Source organism: Sinocyclocheilus grahami, unplaced genomic scaffold, assembly GCF_001515645.1.
Source record: "Sinocyclocheilus grahami isolate Dianchi unplaced genomic scaffold, SAMN03320097.WGS_v1.1 scaffold375.1, whole genome shotgun sequence".
NCBI lineage: Eukaryota > Metazoa > Chordata > Actinopteri > Cypriniformes > Cyprinidae > Sinocyclocheilus > Sinocyclocheilus grahami.
Window position 1 is genome coordinate 333841 of NW_015505554.1, and position 20184 is coordinate 354024.

General features: G+C 38.3%; 1 protein-coding gene across 6 annotated transcripts in view; it reads right to left on the reverse strand.

Annotated features, from left to right (window-relative positions):
- Positions 1-224: 224 nt before the first annotated feature.
- LOC107549569 (guanine nucleotide-binding protein G(I)/G(S)/G(T) subunit beta-1-like) overlaps positions 225-20184 on the reverse strand; it is a 59380-nt gene continuing 39420 nt past the window's right edge. For 3 of the 6 annotated variants that reach the window (XM_016230706.1, XM_016230705.1, XM_016230709.1), the window contains exons 2-11: positions 15122-15234; positions 14311-14349; positions 14092-14198; positions 9890-9953; positions 8610-8772; positions 8465-8531; positions 6619-6820; positions 6321-6537; positions 4811-4926; positions 225-2105 (exon numbers count right to left, since the gene is read on the reverse strand). In XM_016230706.1, coding sequence (XP_016086192.1) covers positions 4820-4926; positions 6321-6537; positions 6619-6820; positions 8465-8531; positions 8610-8772; positions 9890-9953; positions 14092-14198; positions 14311-14349; positions 15122-15178 — 1023 coding nt within the window. In that variant the 5' untranslated portion in view covers positions 15179-15234 and the 3' untranslated portion in view covers positions 225-2105; positions 4811-4819. Of the gene's footprint in view, positions 2106-4810; positions 4927-6320; positions 6538-6618; positions 6821-8464; positions 8532-8609; positions 8773-9889; positions 9954-14091; positions 14199-14310; positions 14350-15121; positions 15235-18565; positions 18729-19117; positions 19215-20184 lie in introns of those variants that run through there. The other 3 variants (XM_016230703.1, XM_016230704.1, XM_016230707.1) reach the window with 3 other exon arrangements.

Genomic DNA, 20184 nt, shown 5'->3' on the forward strand with positions numbered 1-20184 from the left:
GAAAACTTGAAATCGCATCATATGACCCCTTTAAAGTTTGGTTATAGCACCACCAGTAGACAAAAGCTGGGCATAACCTTCTGAATTTTTGGCATAAAAATTAATTTGATCATCTTTCATGCTTAATGCAAAGTACAACTATCTATTTTCAGGCATGCTGAATATACCAGTATATCATAAATTCATTAAAAAAAAAAGAAAGAAAAAAGGGAAACAACAAAATAGTCTCAAACTGCTTTTATTACATCTTAAATAACAGTACATTTTAATATAGTTTCTATCTTGCATCCAGCTTTCTGTTGTACACTGACTTTAAAATTAAATACAAAAGATGGATAAGGGTACAGTGGGAATGCAGAACTGTAAGTTATTCATATGGAGAGAGGCAAGGAGAGGACAGGGAAGAGAGGGAGGAAGAAAAGCAAATTAAGTTCATTTTTTGTTTTGTTTTTCTTGCCAACTCCAGGCCTAACGCACAACGACAGCACTTTTTGTTTTTTTTTGTACAGAATGTTGCAGAAATAACAGAATGGAAGAAATGCCACTACAGGTAAGGAAAGAGCGCTTTTCTTGATACATGTCGAGAGGGAACAACAGAAAAGTTCTGCCTTTCAGATGCTGCATCATTTTTTTCCTTTTTTTTTTATTAAAGAACAAAAACCTGTTTGTTACAAAATGTCTCTAGCACGGTCTTAGTATCTGAAATGTGTCTTTTGCTACAGAGAGAGATTTCTTTGTTCTAGTTATTTGAGTGTGTGTGTTTGTACAGGGTCAGTGTGTGTGTGTGTGTGTGTGTGTGTGGGATTCACAAACTCTCCAGGGGCAGAACAACTCACCATTCGCTGTTGTGATCAACATGTTTGCTTCTCTTAAGTGCATAGCTTTGAAAGTTAAACTAAATTGTGTATGCACAGTAGCAAAAGACAAAAAAAAAGAGAGAAAAAAACTAAATAAATACGGTGATGATCTATTTAACAGGTTATTTAAAAAAAGAAAAAGAAAAGAAAAACATCAAGGACTTAGTTCCATATGCACCTCTTTTAAGCAATTCTACAGCATGCGATTCTACGAGTTTCCCTCCCATGGCAGACAACCAAAATAAGATTTTTAATATATTTTTTTAACTTAAAAAGTTTTCAATATCATTATTTTCAAACATTGATTTATACAACGTCATTCACAGAGTAGTAACTGTTTTCCAAGCACAAAACGGGCACCTCTGCTGAAACCAAAAAATGAAGAACTGCCCACACCCCTCCTTCAACATCCTCCACATCAAAGATAAGAAAAATATAAAATAAAATTATTAAAATGATTGGTTAATCTTCATTGAATTACTCTACATTTTCCAAAAAAGCATGAGGAGAAGTATGGTTAAAATTGACATGGTTTCGTCTTCGTAAATCAAGCATTCGTCATCATGAACAGCACGTGCTTGGTTAGTTAGCGTATCTGCAAAACTGTATTACTTGTGCAAATAAAAATTAGCAACTAGACAAAAAAAAAAAAATGAATAATCAACTTTCCTGGGACTAATATACAGGCCTGATAGCAGCTAGTGGACCCCTGATCAAATCCTTTACAGTTTACTGATGTAAAGAGCTGTGTGACAGATCTGGACAACATCGAGAACGTCACGCTTGTTTTAATTCCTAACTATAAATTTGATCCCAAAGCATTTCAAAACTAGGAGACAAAAGCACGCCTGCGATCCTGACTGGGGGAGAGGCCCAAAAAAGGCCCATAAAGCTATCGAGCTAGTTTCTTTTAGAAAAACCTCCTGTTTTCATGTTAAAGATAGATGTTAGCATAATGACAATAGCAGTGGAATGAGTGTCTCGTGTTCTCTCAATACAGTATCAGAAAATGGTCCCAGAAGGATGCACAATTATCAGCTTTTATCCACTTACCAACTACAGTCTAGCCGAGTGTATCAATTGTGCTCTTATTTGTTTTAGTTTTTTTCAAAGAAGAAATGTTTGCTCTTTTGTCGTTTATAGATGTTGGGGTCAGTTCTGTTGTGTTTGAGAAGGAGAGAGGGGAATAAAAGCGAACGTTTTCATTTTGGAATGGTCTTCCAGTCAACCTTAGAGTCCGGATGCGATCTGGAAAGAAAGAAAGGGGGAAAAGAAAACGTGAAAACATTTCAGTGACCCCAGAACGCCTTTCCATGATCAGCTGTGAGCCGAAGCATCTGTTTTTAACAGCAGGTGGCAGCAGAGATGCACTTGGACAGCTGATGGAGACCCGCTGAATGAGGCAGCAGCTCATTACAACTATTTATCTGCAAATCTGACATCACTGCTGGGTGCACCTGAAACAATGATACGGTCAAACAGACTGTTTCTGGTGCATTCGCTATTATTTAATCACGAGGTGTGTCCCAAATCGTGTACTTATGGACTATTCTATGATGTTTTGTCGTATAAATGGTGAGAGTAGTGTGTTTACACTGAAAATTCCAAAAAAAGGAAAAGTGCACTTTAAATACCCGGATGATGCACTTAAATACCCGAAAAAACCAAGTGTGGAATGTTGGACACTTCATGCATTGCAGCTTTAATTGCATCGCGAAGGGGGAGGGGCTACCAGACTCCGATTATAAATGACAAAATAACCTTATATAATTCATACACTACATTGAGTGCACAATGCATAAGTGTAAGTGCACAGCGTATAGTAGGGTTGGGTGATGTCTACCAAACTGGCATCGGACGGTCAATGTTGAGTCAAGTAGGTGAGATACTATGCATGTGTCGAGCTCATCCGCGGTTGAGTATACTTTGAAAGCTGCGTGGCGAGACGGCTGTGCGCGAGATGGAAAGTGAAGTATATAGCCGGGCCTAAGGAGCGATGCGGAGCAGACGTCAGAGGATTAAAACATTAAACTGAATTATTATTAGGCTATTTTTATTTTATTTGTAGCATATTTATTATCCAGCACCCACGATGTGACCCCGCATGTTCTAGCTAGCTTATTTGATCTCATTTAATTGAAATCCTTTTGAATTTTGTTGCTGTTTTTAGTTTGTGTAAAATATCTAGCCTATAATTAGTTTGGCGTTTTCAGTTTTAACTGTGTTCATTGAACGGTTTTGAATGTCATTTGTATTGTGAGCGGGAACAACTTCATTATGTTAGTATTAAGTAATCAGAAAAAAATATGTATTTGAAGTAACAGAGCGGAAATTGAAAGCATGCATTGCACTGGGCGATATTGTGCGATTAATTAAGATGTGTTTTTTGATGATGTCTATCAGCCCAACCCTAGTGTATAGAAGGGCTGCAACAAACAATTATTTTGATAATCCATTAATCTAACGATTATTAGAACGATTAATCGACTAATCACCCATTATTCCACTGATTAATCAGTAGACATTTATTGATTATTCAGCTTCTGCAATTAGTTAAAATATTGAGTTATACATATTCTAACAAATAAATTAAGGTAATCACTTCAGCTTTTGAAACTCATATTATATAATTACAATTATACAAATAAATATATTTGGCACACAAAACGAGATGGCAGAGAAACTCTCTTATTCACCATTTAATTAGCTTTATGACTAACATCTCTTTTTGTAAGTCATATGGATAAGAAACAAAATAAAGGTCAGTGATAAGATGTTTCACAACATGATCTCTCTTAAAATACCTTATAGGGTTATGATAATCAAAACAGTCCTCTGATCTCTGCAAACCAAACTATCACTTTAATGAAATATTTTTATTCCCACTAATAAATAGAGTGTATCAATAGTTAGCTCCACACTGGAGAGCGGACTCTGGTTTTTCATGTTTAATACTGTTTATTGGACGAGAGCTGAACTGGATAGACATCACTGAATCATCAATGAACTGACTTTAGCTGAAAAATGACTCTTTGTTATTGTCTTCTTGTATGTGCTCTCTCCCATCTTCAATACCACGACTGAGGTGCCCTTGAGCAAGGCACCGAACCCCCAACTGCTCCCCGGGCGCCGCAGCATAAATGGCTGCCCACTGCTCCGGGTGTGTGTTCACGGTGTGTGTGTGTGTGCACTTTGGATGGGTAAATGCAGAGCACTAATTCCGAGTATGGGTCACCATACTTGGCCACATGTCACTTCACTTCACTTCACTTGGATTATTGACAAATGTTCCTGTTTAACACTGTAAAGCTGCTTTGACACAATCAGTATTGTATAAAGCGCTATATAAATAATGGTGACTTGACTTGTAAAGCTGCTTGATTTAAGGCTATTCCATAAAGTGCTATATAAATAAACATGACTGGACTTTACTGGAGTACTGAACTGCAGAGCTCGAGCAAACATCCTCATCGCTGTAATCAGACGCTTTCTTAACTGCTGCTTTCTCACCGCTGTCAGTTTTTGTTGTGTTTATTTCGTTACTGAGAGGAAAGCGCACAGCATATATTTACACGTTCATCCAAACGCCGCTCAGCAGCTTCAGGTTCGGCTGTGTTTGCTCTGAACTGAAGCACTATCTTCTTCTCTTGAATTGCCTCAGGAGAGCTGAATCACAGTCTTGCACTACAGCGCCACACTGGTCAAACCGCATTATTGCAGGCTCTTACATTAGGTCATATGAGATCAAACAACTACTTGAAGACAAAAATATTTGTCGACAATTTTTTGTTGTCGATAATGTCGACTAACCATTTCAGCCCTAGTGTATAGTGCTTCATTTGGGACGCAGCTAGTCTTAAAAGCACTGAATATCAGCTGATGTCAGGAATGGTGTGACAAATCAATGCACTGTTGTCACCTATTAAATGAGTAGCTGAAAATGAGCAGTTTACCTAGCGGCTTTAATTCCAGATCTTAAGGAAACTGTCCCAGGAGCCTGTAGCCACAGCCATCCCGTCGTCAGTTACACCCAAGCAGCTGACACGGTTATCGTGACCCGCCAAAACTCCTGCAAACACACAAACATGCACACGTCACTTCATACTGAACCTCTTACTGTCACGTATATCTCATGTTTTTCTCCCATCTGTTGACATTTATTCCAATAAAATTAAATTTGTTAATTTGCAATAAAAGAATGTTAATAAAACACTATCATGCATATATATCATTTGCAAAACCAGAGCAAACGGAACATACAGAATAGACACACAATAAGGGTGTGTGTGTGTGTGTGTGGAGATGGACTATTTTCTGTGAGTGTGGGAGACTTCCTTCATTAGCCACTATAGGTAAACAACTACAAGAATCACAAAGTTCATTAAACAGACAAATATCTGTGCTAAAAACCATAATGCTTATAATTTTAACAACACATTGAAATAATAAGACATTAATTTTTTTAATGTCTTATTGTATTGTATGTACATTAATTTTTTAATGTACCAGTTTGCAATATCAAGCAGCACAACATAATGTACAGCTAAAATAACTGGAAGTGAATGACACCAGCAGCCTCTTATGTTAAATATAAGGTGGACAGGAGGTTTTTTTGGGCACAGCCTAGTACCAACCCTGACCAAATTTAGACATAATGCTGTGTCTCATTTAGAAGGCTGCGTCCTCCGGAGGTCGCATTCGAAGGCTGCATACGTCATGGAGGCTGTCTCATTTCAGAAAAGCAAGTAGGACACTCCGAATGCGACCTTTGAATGCGACCTTCTTTCACAGGATTTCGGAGGATGCATGAGGTGTATCCTTCGCTGCTACAGATAGCCCACAATTCTTTGCGTCGCCGTGAACAACCGTTGTTAATTTGAAAAAGGCCGGCGCCGGCAGATGTAACGTACACACAAGCGCAGATGTGGTGTTTACAATTTACCTTAATTCGCCTCGGTAAAAACGGATAAACTTTGTTTTTAATAACCTCCTCCTTTTTTCTCTAATAGATGCCTGCTGTACGTACGCTGCAGCTCCTCAAACATTGAACAAAATATAACAAGTAAAAGCATTTTTTTTTTAAATTACTTTCCAAATTTTGAAATAATTTTCCTTCATTTAAGTAGTGTGAGAGCGCAACGATGCTCTAAATGTGTTGGCATAGCAACACGATACTTCCGGTTTCCTTTTCCGCCTGTCCTACGAAGGCCGTCTCGTTTAATTCTAGGTTGAGGACACTTTGTATATGCATCCTACAGAGGACTCGACCTCCAGAGGATTCGACCTCCGGAGGGTGCAGCCTTCTAAATGAGACACAGCTACAGTTAGTTTGTTCTGGTGTGTTTGATCACACCAAAGCACTGGCTTCGTCTTCATCAAGTTTCAGATGCGGGTTTGTGAATTAAGTTACCCATGCATCAACATGACTGCAGAGTATCTCCGCGTGTCCTCTTTCACACTGACCTGCGCGGTCGGCTTTGAGAGCATCCCACACGTTGCAGTTGAAATCGTCGTAGCCGGCGAGCAGCAGGCGTCCGCTTTTGGAAAAGGCCACGGAGGTGATCCCACAGATGATGTTGTCGTGAGAGTAAACCATCAGCTCCTGATCGGCACGCAGGTCAAACAGCCTGCAGGTGGCGTCGTCCGAGCCCGTGGCGAACACGTTTCCATTAGGGAAGAACTGAGACGAGACAGCAAGGTTACCAGCTTATACATGCAATGCACATGTGTATGTCGGCGAGTGCATGTGGGAGCCGCTTACACAGATGGCGTTGATGTCAGACTCGTGGCCGGTGAAAGTTTGTCTGCACATGCCTTCTCTGACGTCCCACAGCTTAGCAGAGGCGTCACAGGCGCCTGACACGAACAGACGAGTATCTGGGGCCAGAGACAGTGACATTACATCACCGGTGTGACCTGCGAATGTGGTCGTCTGCTGCCCGGTCTCGATATCCCACAGAGCACTGTAAGACAGACAAATAAAAACATTCAAAGTTACACTGTTCCAGTTATTATTAATGTGAACAAAAATGTTGTCAATTTTGCGCATTTAGATGGAAAGGAAGCATGTAATGTGAATGAGCCACTCTGAAAACACTATTATAATCTGAGAGTGTGTAAATGAACACAGAGCTGCTCTTCAACTCTTAATAACTTTAAACCTGATAACCACACTAAACAATCGCATTCTCAAGAATTGTTCTAATCAATATAAAAGTTACTGGCCAAATGGTAAGTAACACGGTTTCATATATATGCAGATTTGTACTTAAATTTGGCGCTTGCCGGGTATTCATTTTAAAGCCTACATCTAAGCGACTAATTTTGCTGAACTGTTTTCACACTGGCTGCATCTTAAATCATAGATAAACCTCTGCAAAAATCTTTTTGTAAAGAAAATTAAGAGTAGTGAAGACAACAGAATTAGAAGTAGGCCGGTCACAATAATCAATACATCGACTTATCGCACAATATATGTACATGACCTCAATCATTTTTGGTGATGCAATATATCGCCCATTATATTTACTCAAAAATTAATGTCACCATGTTTTTTTGCTTTCTACTTGCGCCTGTGTCTTTTGCAGCTTCTCGAACATAATGTGCTGTAGTCATGAGCTACTCATTCAAATTTAAAAAATGCTTCTACAAAACAAGTTTCATCTGCAGATATGGTCGTTTAGGGATCCGTGTCTTTGTGCATACAGACAACTGACTGCTAAGTAGTGATTGTGTTATTCAGCAATAGTGTGCACCCTTGATTTACAGAGAAAAATCTGTAGATGGAAAAATCTCCATTCAAGTTCTTTGAGAATTTTTCTTTTTTCTACTTGTTACTTTGTATTTTTTGTTAGAAAATGTTTATTTACTATTTATTCAAGTTTTGTTAAGGTATCTAATATTTTGACTTAATTTCCATGATCTAAATATTCTTAAGAATTAAAAGTTTGTTGTCATTTGAAAGTGTGTTGGCCTTCTTGCATTATTATGCTTTTATATTATGATTATATATTCAGTGACATAAAATGGTCTTAAAATGACAATAATATTATTTCAATTAATTCTGGAGCTATAATTCGCACAACAAAAAGTTGTTATCGTGACAGGCCTATTTAGAAGTAAAGTTATTTATGATATCTCTCACAATTGGTACATTTACATTTCTGCATTTAGCAGACAAATACCCAAATCAACTTATAAGAGAGAAACAAAAAAATTGTCAAAGAGCCAACAATATTCGTAAGTGATACTGGTAATTTTTTTTTACTCATACTGATATAGAAGTAAAAATGTTCCTGTTTAGAGGTATAAATATAAGAACCTGTATAAAAATTAGGTTTCTTCATTTCTATTTATTGTTCACTGTCTGGTAATTAACCGACCTGATCCAGTGCTCAAGGAAATGACTAAACGGTACAACATTAAAAACGGCTCTTGTGAAATGAGTTGAGTTCATTTAAAAACAAAGCCCAATTCAAAAGCGCAATTTCACACAAAAGGAGTTTCAACCTATAGGCTAAGTGTATGTTATTATCAGTGAGAACATCATGGGAACTACAGCGCTGCTGAGGATGGGAGGTTGGTTCTGAGGCAGTATCCAAACTCACCAGGAGGTGTCGCCTGAGCTGGTGACAATCTGGTTATCGTCCAGGAAGCGGCAGCAGGACAGATAGCCTGTGTGAAGACAGCAGTTAAGCAGCAGGAAGGAGCACCACACTCCAAATTCAGTCTCACTTCTTTAAAGACAGTTACCTGTGTGTCCAGCCAGCTCACGGCTGACGCGCACGTTCCCCTCGCGGGTCTTCAGGTTGTAGATGGAGCAAATGTTATCCAAGCCTCCACAGGCCACATAGTTTCCAGACGGCGCATAGGCGCAAGTCATCACCCACGAGGAGCGCAGCGGAATAGCGTGCACCTACACATCAACACGTTTTAGTTTTCGTATGACACATTCGCTACTAATGCTGAATCTGTATTAACCTGAAGCTCATACAGTTGACGGATGAAAAGATTTATAAGAATATAAAAACAGGTTTGCTGGCTCTACTTGCATCATTACACAACTGCAAATACTGAGATCAGATTTCACATGTTTTACAGGTGCCACCAATGCAATGCAACAACTGGCCATAACTATATACTAAATGCAAAACAAACAATGTGGTAACCATCCATGCATTGTTATGAAACATCGCTGGCTACAATACTTATATGCATCTGTTAAGATCATACGGGCGTTTTTGCAGGAGTGCAGAGCTCAGTGAGCTTGCGCTGAACTGGAGTGATTGACAGCTTTAGTGATCATAAAGGGAGCGCTCTTTTTCCGCTATCAGTATGTAACTCATTCACACTTTGAATAGGAGTTTTAATGCAACACACTGCAAAGTTTCGGACTCAACTCTCAGATCAGTGTGTAAATGCAATCTAACAGACATTAGGATGACCATAAGTGCCATTTTCCCAGGAAGTGTCCTGGCCAGGATTTCTAGATTGCCTAAAATATCTAGGTTTTGGCTTTGTTTGCGTGTGCAGACCGATCGGTGTATGACATCAAAATACCTCGAGAGCATTTTGAAAGCATAAGGAACCGTCTGTATGGTATTTTGATGTCATACGTTAACATCGGTCTGCACACGCAAACAAAGCCAAAACCTAGATATTTTAGGCAATCTAGAAATCCTGGCCAGGACGCTTCCTGGGAAAATGGCACTTATGGTCACCCTAACAGACATGCCACTTGTTTGTCATGTACAATTGTTTCTTTGGTCTTCAAATATTTTTTGATGAAGCAAACTTTAATCAGGTCAAGTGAAAATTAAGTTTTATTCTATTATTAGCATCAATAATAATAAGCATCATACTTTATATAAACAACTGAAATTTTGGTATCGTGTAAACACTTCCCCGTTCATACAGTTTAAAAAGCATCACAGGATGTCCCTCATTAAATGAATTGAGAGAATCCAGACAAATAAGTTATTTAACATGTCGAGTCACTCATCAGTTCACATGTATTTGGCTTTCACGTTTACCTTGTTTGTAGTATAGCTGTCCCAGATAATTAGTTTTCCATCCTGGGAAGCACTAACAAGAAGCCTGCAAACACAGAGAGAGGGGGGAAATAAAGAAACGGAGAACAATGAAGGCAATTTCAACTCATTCTGAACATCAACGTGTTAAGAAAACAGAAGTCTGATGATCATAAAATCTATATAAAACATGCTGTATGCAGATGTAGGGCATGCTTTGCATAAAGACGGACTATATATTTGAGATTAAAGGAGCAAAATAAACCGAAAACTGTTCACATGATATCCATAAATGCTACAATTCAATAACAAGCATTACATTTTAAAACAGTAAGATATAGGAGATGGGCTAATGGTTGTTGTTCGGTATGATGTGCAGGTGTATGTTTACAATATAACAACATCAAGAGGCATATTGCTTTTACAAAAGGGTTAAATATTAATGACAAATACTCATGAAAACTTTTTCTTCATCAAGCTGATTGATGTCATCCTCGTAGTAGATCTAGTGGTGAGGTGTAAACTAAGCTATTAGTTGGTCTGTATGGGTGCTGGTATGCTACGGTGAACGGGCGCCTCGTATCATGAGTGGAAAGATGTTACCTCTTAAAGGGGGATAGTTCACCCAAAAATGAAAATGTGATGTTTATCTGCTTACCCCCAGGGCATCCAAGATGTAGGTGACTTTGTTTCTTCAGTAGAACACAAACGAAGATTTTTAACTCAAACCGTTGCAGTCTGTCAGTCGTATAATGGAAGTGAATGGGAATCACGGCTTTGAGAGTCAAAAAAACATACACATACAAAACCAAATTAAACTCTGTGGCTCGTGACGATACATTGATGCATAAAGACACGAAACGATCGGTCTGTGCAAGAAACTGAACAGTATTTATATAGTTTTTTTTACTTCTGATGCACTGCGATCGGTCTGTGAAAGAAACTGAACAGTATTTATATTGTTTTTTTACTTCTGATGCACTGCAATGTCTGAACTGTCCTGAGCGCATTCTCAGATGCGTCTTCTTCTTGCTTTACGGCAGATCGCGGACTTATAAGTGCATTACCACCACCTATCTCTCAAATGGACCATTGACACTACTAATTGAGATTGTAGATAGTGTCAATGGTCCATTTGAGAGATAGGTAATGCACTTATAAGTCTCCAATCCGCCGTAAAGCAAGAAGAAGAAGAGGCGTCACTCGCAGGCTGTTGAGAACGCGCTCAGGACAGTGCAGACATTGCAGTGCATCAGAGGTAAAAAACAATATAAATACTGTTCAGTTTCTTGCACAGACCGATCGTCTCATGCCTTTACACATCAATGTATCGTCACGAGCCACAGAGTTTAATTTGGTTTTGTCGGTGTATGTTTTTTTGACTCTCAAAGCCGTGATTCCCATTCACTTCCATTATATGACTGACAGACTGCAACGGTTTGAGTTAAAAATCTTCGTTTGTGTTCTACTGAAGAAACAAAGTCACCTACATCTTGGATGCCCTGGGGGTAAGCAGATAAACATCACATTTTCATTTTTGGGTAAACTAACCCTTTAAGATATTCCATGATTTTGCAAATAAAATTTTATGAAAATAGAAATGGCATGAAATGAGCATTACATTTCTCTCTCTCCGAGAGAACCGTCTCAGTGAGGACTGAACACTTCTGCTCTGGAGCATCCTGATCTCACTCAAGGACAAGCGTGTACAGTGAATGAATTGAACATTGTGTAATTATAAACGTTCTTGGTAGTTACAGCTTCACACAAAGTTAAGTTGTGAGACAGAAATAGCAGCAGCAGCTCATCTATGGAGATCACAGGCACTGAAATGCAGAGATGCAAAGACACTTGGGTTTAAGCAGGCCACCTTAACATTTTTACAGAATAACAATTAATTATGGTATTTAATTCCACTAATATATTCCACTATAAATTTTATTTAGATTGATTTATTTGTTGTGATTCATTGAAGTAAAAAAATAACACGTTAGTGGTGCTCAAGACCCTGCCACGCCACTCACATAGATGTCCATTACATTAACAATGATTTGTGACACAGTTTTGGACATACTGAGTCTGACTTGGCTAGGCTGGGAGATTGTGCATTGCTCGTTTTTCAGTAATAAGTTGCCTGTAAACTAGTGGTCAGATTTACTGCTTCAGACTTTCTTGAGCGCGAGTACAGAACGACACGTTCAGTGTGTGATACCTGTGTGACATCCGAGGCACTTCACATCCAGCGTGCACCAGGAATCCATAAGAGCAGGCTATTGTTTGTCTTTTTAATGGATGTCAAGCAGGAGAGGATGCATTGACTTTTGTGAGGAAACAGCTGATCACTTCTAATCTTTAACATTTTGCAATTAAATATAAATTTTGGAGTTATATTTGGAAATAATAGCTGAAAATATGACTATTTGAAGCTTCTGCTTTTCGAACACAGAAGTGTGATAAAGGCCTATCATATGTGACCCTGGAGCACAAAAGCAGTCATAAGTCGCTGGGGTATATTTGTAGCAATAGCCAACAATACATTGTATGGGTCACAATTATACATTTTTCTTTTATGCCAAAAATCATTAGGATATTAAGTACAGATCATGTTCCATGAAGATATTTAGTAAATTTCCTACCGTAAATATATCAAAACTTAATTTTTGATTAGTAATATGTATTGCTAAGAACTTAATTTGGACAACTTTAAAGGTGATTTTCTCAGTATTTAGATTTTTTGCATCCTCAGATTCCAGATTTTCAAATAGTTGTATCTCTGCCAAATATTGTCCTATCATAACAAACCATACATCAATGGAAAGCTTATTTATTCAGCTTTCAGATGTATAAATCTCAATTTCGAAAAATTTACACTTATGACTAGTTTTGTGCTCCAGGGTCACATATTTTGTTTAAATAAAATGATGGATATTATTAAAACCATTAAGAGCTTTTGTACACTGACATTACTTACAAGACAATTAAGCTCCAATTTTCATTACCGTATAAGGTGACCATAACATCCTTTTTTTCTTGGACATGTCCTGGCCGGGATTTCTAAATTACCCAAAATGTCCAGGTTTTGGCTTGGTTTCTTTTTTTTTTTTTACTTGCTGAAGATAATGTCTGAAAAGTAGTTTAGTAGTAGTAGCAGGCATGGTACATCATTGACCAATCATGGCCAAAAGCCAGACATTTTAGGCAATCTAGAAATCCCAGCCAGGGCATGTCCAGGAAAAACATTACTACTATTAAAAAAAATCCCAACTCTCACTACTGTAGCACAATAACCAAAATAAATACAGTTCTTAAAGCTTCTATAAATCATGGTAGCAAATTTCCTATTGAAAACAGAAAAAAGTTAGCACACCTAGAATCCAAAAGTAATGTGATCGTCCGATATCAAGTTTTCATTATTAATATATTTTGTTGAGCACCCCGTTTGAGAGTTTTTCTAGTGATGTGCGTGCTTTTGTTTTGATTTTGGTTTAGCATATTTAATGATGTCCATAAATGTCACAATGAAAAAAAAATCTTTATGGTCCTAAAGGCCCGTTCACACCAAGCATGATAACTATAAAGATAACGATAAAGATATCGTTCTAAAAATCATTCTCAATATTAAAGATATATATATATATATATATATATAAGTCGCTATATATATATCGGTATATATATATATATACCGATAACCGATATACCGATAACGATACAGAGGAACGATATCGTTGTGATCACTTTCAAAACGATTTTTTTTCCAGCTGATGAACGATAAAAAATTGACAACCGATCAGAATTCATCCTGCTGTAAAAGCGGCAGACGCATGTGCGCTTAGAATAAACAGACGATATCGTTCGCTGGTGTGGACGCTAATATCGTATTCGTTATAGTTATCGTTTTTGGTGTGAACAGAGAACACAGAGAATTTTCTTTATGGAAAATATGTTTTCTTTTGATTTTGCAGTAAATGTTATCCAGACATGTTTTTGTGTGATTGCAGACTCAGAGATGAAGCTGTTGTGTAGCCTATAAAGTGATCTTTGCCGAGCCGATCACATACTGCGTGCATGTGGCCGAAAACCATGTCTGACCAGTTCATCAGCCTGCTGGATATCACACAACACAACACGACTCCTCAGCACTATCAACACAGATGAACTGACACAGCTGCACTAGATTATGGCACAGGGCTCGATGGGATCACCTTGAGTCAGTGCCCCAGTGCATGGCGTAGATCTTCGCCAAGTGTCCCCTCAGTGTCCGTCTAGTGCGCATCTGAATCCGCCCCACAGGCTCAATATTGGCTGTGATCTGCCAGAAACACATGAGAACAAAATCTAGTTCAAAAGACACCAACTGAAACATCCGAACACAACAACATGATTTGAGAAGTGACGGAGGTTTGATGTTTAACGAGTCCTACCTGAGAGAGGGTGGCATCCGCACATGCTTTCCGTGCATCCTTGAGAAGAAAAACACAGATAAAGCCACAAATACAAAACCTCGGACAGAGAACAATCTGTCTCGACAGACATGCAAAAGAAGTGTCATAACCAGGCTTTCTAGCTTTGCAGTTTTTGTGCCAGGCAAAAAGTATTGTCCTTTGTCACAGTTAAGATAAAAACTCAGACTAGCGCAGGCCTGGTTATGACACTGCACGTCAATGTTTGAGTAAAAACTAATTAGTGAGGGAGTAGCTATAATGAGTGAATGTGCAAGGCTGTGCTGATAAAATCAGATATGGCAATTCTTTTGTTGACAATATTGTATGAACACTTCAGAAAGTGGCTCTCAACTCGTGGGTTGCAGGTCTGTTCTGACAGCAGAGAAAAACCTAATCGAATCCAACAAACCATGTAATCGTGCGTGGTCAGGTTACAAAGCAAAAAGCCTCAAACTTTTGTTAATATCACGGTCCAATCAACCTCCTCAAATTGAGCCATGGGTTCAATTCCCAATGAACGGCTTACAATGCAAGTCGCATTGAGTGAAAGCACTTAAATATAAAATGGTCATTTTCCCCAATTTTTGATACTGTTGGTCAATGCACAGTCAGTTTAATATATTTCAATATTAATTTTCAAGAACATTTGCATTCACCCCGAGTCTCTCGAGAGCACTTTCTGCAGTTTCCAGTGTCAGTTATCGAATTGTGACATGTGGCAGCATATGGTCTCATAATGTGTATCGAATGTCAAGAAAGTGTGTGTGATGTTGTGTGTGCAACGACTGACTCTGATCTGGTTTTTCAGCTGTTCAGCCTCCTGACGTAACTGGTCGAGTTCACTCATTTTCTTCTGCTAGGTGATGGGCTTCACTCCGTCCGCTCACTGGCGCTCGCACTGATCTGAAACACACACACACATATCATTTCTCTATTGGTTGCATATTATTAAACAATTGTACATTGTGGGGCATTTAAACAGGAGACATTTAGAGACTCATCCTTGGAGATGATTTCAATTTGCTGAACTGTCATCAAAACATATTAACACCACATTTCAATACTTCTGTTGAACTGCTGGGCAAACCCTCTGCTTTGAGCAGCACTTCCATCACCGAAACACCAGCTACAGGTCTGTATTTTGGGCATAGTTTTGCATGATCTGGTGGCACAAGACACATCCGATGTGATCGCCCCATTACAAACCTTCTGACTGGTCATTCAATCACTAACCCAACACACACAGATATCCCAGCACTGCTGTGTGTGTGTGTGTGTGTGTGTACACATGCACAAACACAGCTGACATCAGACAGCGCTATAGTTAGAGCGCCATTACCACTGGACACAGCGAGAAAAGACATTTCCAACACTAATGAAGGGATGCGAGCACATCTCTCTCTCCGCCTGTGTTCTTGCCAACCCGTGAAGCCGTTGCTTAGCAACAGTGTTGTGCAGCGAGCCTGTGCTAAAGATCACCATTACTGCACGCCTCCCGGCAGCACAGCATCACACAGCTACACAAACGCTTCACGCCACAGCCGAGAGCAGCTAATCACATTACAGTAACAGTGAATTAGATCTTAGTTTGATCGAATCTACTTCCAACTCAGGGCTCGCAAAATCGCTAGCCCGACGTCCCGGGGCTATTGTGTTTTCCAGTCAGGCTACCAAAATGTATCACCGTCCTGCTATCTTGAAAAGTGATATTAAAATTAATTCCTTGATTTGCGTTGTTCACTAGCTTGTTGGGGTAAAACGGATCATAGTTGATCGTTTGCACATGTTTCTAAGTCTCGCCGATTTAAACATTCAAGTGTTTTAAACCATTCACGCGCATTCGGAGCTGCACGCACTCATTCAAAGCGTGCACAGAGAGCTGCGTTTCAGACAATGAGCGTACACAGAATTGATTTCTCTTTTGCATATCCTTGCATCTGAATGAACACATACACACAAAATTATCTCAAAATTACTGTCTCGGCAAGTATTCTCGTAAACACAGTCAGGTATGTCTTAAGTGAACTTAAACAGTGGAGAAAGAAATCTCAAGTGCATCATTATATTGGATCCATGCATTTGGTCTTAAAGGGGCAGCAGCCTATAAGCACCTGCTGTTCCATAAGCGCCACCTGCTGTCAGAGAGTGACATTTGCGTCTCATTCACAAAGCTAAAATCAAGCCATTCTATTTTGCTTCAAATTTCGAAATTATACAATCTAATTGCAATCTAAATAACATGTATTTAGCATCTTTGTTTGGATCATGATTTTAAATGGAAAAAGCACAGCCAAAGCCTTAATTCGTTAATATGAAGAGATTTATTTTATTTGTATTTAATTATTTGATTTGGGATTTGTTTAAAAAAATTCAAGTTAGTTTTATTATGACATATTTCAATTTCACAAAGAAATTGTGGGAGCAATAATAAAAGGACACCTTTTCATTTATAATTTGTCTTAAATCTAATTTTGTTAAAAATAAAAATTGTGAGAAAATTGTATTGTGAAATCAGTATCGTGAATCGTATTGCATCGTGAGTTGAGTAAATCGTTACATCCCTATATGCTACTAGTTTTTGCTGTGTTATCAAAGAAGTATTCTGTTATTTCAATAATAAAGAACCTTTTTTTTTGCTCATCTGCAAAATGATCCGATCTGTTACTCAAAATCTGATATGATAATGCAATATGATCCGAGTCGTGGGTTTTGTGATCCATTGCACCCCTACTATCTTGACTTGTTATTTGAAGAAAAAAAGCAATCACTGAAGTTTTGCTGATTTGATGCCGATTTGTCCGCAGTGAAGTTCAGCCAGTGTCTTTTTTTAATTTTTATTCGGGCTACTTAAATTAATTTTGGGCTACCAAAATCTGAAGAATGTCTGCCCGAAGGGCTACCAGTGATTTAGAAATTTTGCGAGCCCTGCAACTACACAGCAGGAATCATACAATGAGTATTCACCATCTATTTGTAGTGACTCCAATGCTGATCTATAACTAAGCAACATCAGGGTTTTTTTCCCAGACACTAAAGTGTTGTTCGCATTTAGCGACGTACTCTTAGTCTTAACCTCTGTATACGTGCAGTTTGGTGGTTCTCCCACAAATATCTGCGCTTCAAACACCTGTAAAGGCCTGCTGACACCAAGACAAATGTTTGGCGCGATAAACATTTGAATTTAAATTAACTGTTTAGTCCGACGCAAACATCTATTTTCTATTGCGCTGTGGAGAAACTGGCCAACCAATGAGATTCATTCACATACCCAGAGCTGCTGCAGTTACATAAAGCTACGACTTGGTGGTGCTGACAAACTGATTATTTTGCTAAGCAACTGTAAATAGCAGAAACCGTAAACTCTCGTTTCTGTAGTCTTGTATTTGGTGTTGTTTGATAAACATCATAGCCAAAAATCATGTGCAAGACTAGTCGACTAAGCGATACTGCTGCTGCAAGTTGACTTGGAAATACCATTCATTCATTCATTCTATTTATTTATTTTTTTAATAAATAGTGAAACCACTTTCTGTTAATCACTTAAACAGAGCAAGTAAAATGGTGTTCATGTCTATATGATGTTTTAGAAAGCTGCTTTCTGTAAAAACCCTGGAATAAGCTGTGCATTCACATACAGGATCAATGCGAATATCATGACAAATTGAACATGATTTTTTTTATTGGTCCATTACGGTCACTAAAGAAAGTTTAAGACTCTGACTTGTCGGTATGAGCATCAAGACAGAGATGTTTTATTACAGTCGTGGTCAAAAGTACTGGCAGTGACAATCTAGAAACAATGCGAATGAACGTGGTGTTCACACAGCTTAAGCAGCAAATTTTGCAGAAAACACTAAATTTATGTCACTGCCAATACTTTTGGCCACAACTGTAGCGTCTCATTTAAACAAACTTTGCTCCAACAACTAACTTTTATCACTCTGATATGATCAGATATACATTTCAGTTATTAAAATATTTTAGAACTACAGGCAGGTAAATATTGCGGTTTACTTCTTATATATGTAGTAACACTGCTGCATGTAAAAAATAAATCAAATTAGTAGAACAACTCTGTACAGAACATGCCTTGATTAGATTTTGACTTTTTTTTTTCTTTGAAATAAATATTCAACCTAATTGGCAACACACACACATATAATATTTTTCTTTAAACGGGTACAATGCCTTGCCCAACCGATTTAAACAACTAAAAGCCATGACAAAACCATACCGTACCTTTTCTGTACTTCACCGAAAGAAAGAAATCCAGAGGTAAAAGCTTGAGTTATATGGGTCAAGAGTTGGTTGGGTGATCAGAGAGAGCAGAGGAAAGTGTGAGTGGACACAGACATGGACCGCGTCCCGTTCTCAATGTCACTCCTGTAATCCAGGGACACAGTTGATTCAGCGCGTCCGCACAAATCCGGTTAACACCAAATCTGCTGATGAACTCTCCTGCTGACCCAAATCCACTGCCGACACTTTCACTCGCATCGCACGTCAAAACGAACAAGAACATGAAATCTGACCAACTTTAGTAACTAGTGTGAATCTTTGAGTGATCCTGCTGCATTGACACACTCCAACAGAAAGACTACTGTAGTAATATCTCGTCTTATTCAGCACAACTAGCTCTAGTCACCACACAATGTCCATCTGAAGACGAAAAGTCATTAGAAGTCCTATGCTGCCAAAAAAATACATGATTAAGTTCACAGTTCCTGTCCAGACCTCAAATTACCATTCCCTCAGGTGTGCCATCTAGAGTAAAGTAAAGCCTTACCTGGATTCTGTATTCCCAGACAGCTCCTGTGTCTCCAACGGCCAAAGACCTTCTGAATGGATCTACACTGGATAAACACCTCACCAGAACGTTCCACGTTTAAGCCGCACATAATCCAGCTGATAAAGTGTCATTTTAATATTGCTAATACAGGGTCAGCGGCTGCATCAATATACAGCTTTACGTTCCCCTCAACAACACTGCTCTCTCTGAAACTACACGTATTCACCATCAAAATAAACTACAGAGCAAACCCAATCTGTCTTCATATACAATGAATATGACATAACCAGCAAAGCATGAGCACAACTCAAAAGAAACACCCTCTCACATTCAAACTGCTTTTATTTCCACTAAATTTCCTAACGTGTAAGTATTTGGATTAATATAAAAAGTTCAACAACTGAGACATAAATCAAACAATTTTCAGAGACATCAGCATTTCTGAATGAATCGGTGTTTCTGAACAAAACATCTGAGTAAATGATTCAATGAACCACTCACTTAAACAGTGGAGAAAGAAATCTCAAGTGCATCATTATATTGGATCCATGCATTTGGTCTTAAAGGGGCAGCAGCCTATAAGCACCTGCTGTTCCATAAGCGCCACCTGCTGTCAGAGAGTGACATTTGCGTCTCATTCACAAAGCTAAAATCAAGCCATTCTATTTTGCTTCAAATTTCGAAATTATACAATCTAATTGCAATCTAAATAACATGTATTTAGCATCTTTGTTTGGATCATGATTTTAAATGGAAAAAGCACAGCCAAAGCCTTAATTCGTTAATATGAAGAGATTTATTTTATTTGTATTTAATTATTTGATTTGGGATTTGTTTAAAAAAATTCAAGTTAGTTTTATTATGACATATTTCAATTTCACAAAGAAATTGTGGGAGCAATAATAAAAGGACACCTTTTCATTTATAATTTGTCTTAAATCTAATTTTGTTAAAAATAAAAATTGTGAGAAAATTGTATTGTGAAATCAGTATCGTGAATCGTATTGCATCGTGAGTTGAGTAAATCGTTACATCCCTATATGCTACTAGTTTTTGCTGTGTTA